A 2968-nucleotide genomic window follows, 5' to 3' on the forward strand; every position below is an offset into this window, starting at 1 on the left:
CACGTCGTCGCCCGACGGGGGCCGTAGGCCGGTGCTGGCACCGGGCGGGTTGTTGAGCTGATCCGACGACGAGCCCGACGAAGTCGACGACGAAGCCGACTGCGACGTGGTCGTTCTTGTGGCCATCGACCTGTGTTCGTGAAATCACCCAAAAATAAGCGAACGAAAGAGCGAAAAGAGAAAAAGAACGAGAAGAGGAGATTGAAGGCGCAACGTACGTCGAAGGGAGGGACCAGTCGGCCTTGCCGCTCGACGAAGAGGAAGAGTTGGTGGATGTCTTGGTGCCGAGCCCACTCGAATCGCCCAGCATGGAGCTCAGGCGCGTCATGATCTCCAGGAATGTGGGACTGGTGGGGCACAAAAAAACAACCAAAAGTCAGCCTGGAGGGACATGAGGGAAAACGATGAGATGCGAAGTCGCGCACCGGATGGAGGGGTCCTGGTGCCAGCACGTGGTGATGAGGTCTGCGAAGTCGGTATGGTCGGCGTCTTCGGGGATCTCGGGGCGCAGCGAGTCGCGGATCACGGCCACTGCCACCGCCGCCGGGCTGCAAAGAAGGATACGTTAGTCGTGCGCGCGTGCGGCGGTGTGGTGTACGTGGTGCACCTCATGCCGTAGTAGGGCTGCTCGCGGGTGAGCATCTCCCAGAGCACGATGCCAAAGGAATACACGTCGGCCAGGATGTGATCTACCGAGTCAACCTCGTTGAGAATCTCGGGCGCCGTCCAGTGGATGCTTCCCTGCACCTGCTGCTGCGCACCGCCGGTCTTCTTCAGGTCCTCCTTGAACTTGGTCAACCCAAAGTCGCTCACCTGATATCATTGAATTCAGATTAGCCGGCCGATTGGTTGGTTGGTTGACATTCTTCAATAAAGGTACATACCTTAACGTTCCACTTGTTGTCGAGGAGCAGATTGAGCGACTTGAGGTCGCGATGCACGATGCCCGACGAGTGGAGGAAGTGCATGCCCTTGGCCGCCTGGTAGGCCATCTTGTATCGGAGCTCCGTCGGAATCTCCGGCACCAGTTCGTTGTGCAGCAGCTGTCCGTCGCAAGGCAACGTAAATGGTTTACCGATTCGGCACAGTTATGAGGGGAAAGAGGGGGGCAACGAACCTCGAAGAGCGAGCCGAGGCCCATGTACTCCATAACGATGCACATGTTGGGCGCCTTGGTGCACGCCGCCATGAACAGTACCACGTTGGGATGCCTCAGCGCCGTCATCACGCGCACCTGCATCATCACCCGCCATCAATTGAGTGTGTCTTGTGCTGTGTACCCTCTGCTGTGTGTGTGTCGTGTGTCGGTGTGCCGTGTTTACCTCGTCGCGGAAGTTCTTTTCCATTTCCTTGGTAGAGCGATCGGACGAGGCGAGGACCATCTTCTTGACTGCGACCTCGGTGCCCTTCCACGTGGCGCGGTAGACTTCCCCGAATCCGCCGGTGCCCAGCACCGTGCCGAGCTCGAGCTCGTGGTCGAGGTCGATCTCCCAGTCGTCTCGCCCGTCCTTCCGCCGTCGCGCCAGCACGACCACCACCACCGCCAGCAGTAACAGCACCAGCAGCACCAGAAGCCCCACCGGCAGTCCCACTCCTGCACCGCACGCGTCAACAACCACGCGCCACCGCACACGCACACGCACACGCACGCACGTACCAAGTCCGATAGCCAAATTGTCGGCGGAGGAGGAGGTGATGATGGTCTCGCAGTGCACACCGGAGTAACCAGACTCGCAGATGCAGGTGCCGAGCTCATCGCTGCAGAGGCCCTCGTTCGAGCACAGGGTGCCATTGATGAGGCAGTGCTGGAACGGGACCACGAACTCGCCGTCGCACTTGAGCGCCTCCAGCTGCGTGAAGACGTAGGTCTTCGTGGCCTCAATTTGGTTGGCACTCACGCCGTAGGTTCTGTTGCAGAGCAACAATCCCAATAACCAATGGGGTGAGGGTGAGGGGTAGATGAGCTTAAGTTTCAGGTCCAGTCGTGTGAGGGAGAGATCGTACCGAGAAAGGTCAACGTCTGCGGTCTCGCTGGTCTGCGTCCAGTACACAAACTCGACGAGGCCGCGCAGCTTGTTGCAGTTTGACTGCTCGGCGTGAAGCAAGAACGAGGCCCACGCGACAATCGGCCAGCTGTGCTCCCCAGGCGCTGTCATCCACACCACCAGCATTATCATTAGTCTCATTATTCGGTTGTGATTTGTAGAGATTACGTACCCAGAATGAGCGGCATGAAGGCCATTTCGGAAGCGGGGTTGAGCACGAAGCTGTCCCCGATCGCTGCGGTGACTGTATCTTGGGAGGCAGCCACGACGTTGTTGTCGGCGTTGACCAGGCTCGCCATGTTGGCCGCTCGGGTGGCGATCACTTGGAATGGCGTCTGTGTGTCATTGATAGAATGTGTGTTATTGCCAGGCAACAAGCCAGATCTGGTTTGACGGCGCGCACCCAAAAAGTGAAGGAGTAGAGGGTTGTCTTCAGCTTTTGGGCCAGGTCAACGGCGGTCACGTTGGCCGTCCTGTTTGCCAGGTCCTGCACTGGAAACCTCACTTGGCGCCCCACCCCCACCTGCACGCGTCGTCCAAGCCAAGTCAAGTCAAACCCGGTCAACGTCGTGGGATGAAGTTAAGTTGCTCGTACCGTGTCGTCCCAGCCGTCGACAGCCACGCTCAACGCGTGCGTGAACAGCTCGGTGATATCGGACGGCTCCGAGAGCACGAGCACCATGATCTCCTGATCGGGCAGCGCGGCCGGCTGCGCAGCCAGCAGGTCGGCATTGAGCTCGACGATCTTGGGGTCGTTCCAGCGGGTCACGCTACCCAGGTAGATCTCGGCGATCACCGACAGGTTGAGCACCAGCGGTTGGTCGAGGCCGCTGAGACTCGGCAGGTTGTAGGCCGGCACGACAGCGATGGCCGCGGCGGGCAGGATGGTGAGATCGGGCACGGCTGTCGTGTTTAGCCCGACA

The 2968-nt window shown here is 59.5% G+C and overlaps 1 protein-coding gene across 1 annotated transcript in view; it reads right to left on the reverse strand.

Moving 5' to 3' along the window:
• The window catches only part of ACA1_255410 (serine/threonine protein kinase, putative), a gene marked incomplete at both ends in the record, with an annotated part of 7012 nt that overhangs the window by 2165 nt on the left and 1879 nt on the right, over nucleotides 1–2968 (reverse strand). The window contains 14 exon segments of the mRNA XM_044165490.1: nucleotides 1–130; nucleotides 4–130; nucleotides 219–347; nucleotides 426–548; nucleotides 608–813; nucleotides 885–1043; nucleotides 1118–1234; nucleotides 1323–1594; nucleotides 1658–1908; nucleotides 2005–2149; nucleotides 2218–2380; nucleotides 2449–2532; nucleotides 2641–2875; nucleotides 2905–2948. The exon segment at nucleotides 1–130 is cut by the window's left edge and continues 98 nt beyond it. Coding sequence (XP_044021426.1) covers nucleotides 1–130; nucleotides 4–130; nucleotides 219–347; nucleotides 426–548; nucleotides 608–813; nucleotides 885–1043; nucleotides 1118–1234; nucleotides 1323–1594; nucleotides 1658–1908; nucleotides 2005–2149; nucleotides 2218–2380; nucleotides 2449–2532; nucleotides 2641–2875; nucleotides 2905–2948 — 2185 coding nt within the window.

This window comes from Acanthamoeba castellanii (assembly GCF_000313135.1).
Source record: "Acanthamoeba castellanii str. Neff unplaced genomic scaffold scf7180000084768, whole genome shotgun sequence".
In the NCBI taxonomy this organism is placed as follows: domain Eukaryota; phylum Discosea; order Longamoebia; family Acanthamoebidae; genus Acanthamoeba; species Acanthamoeba castellanii.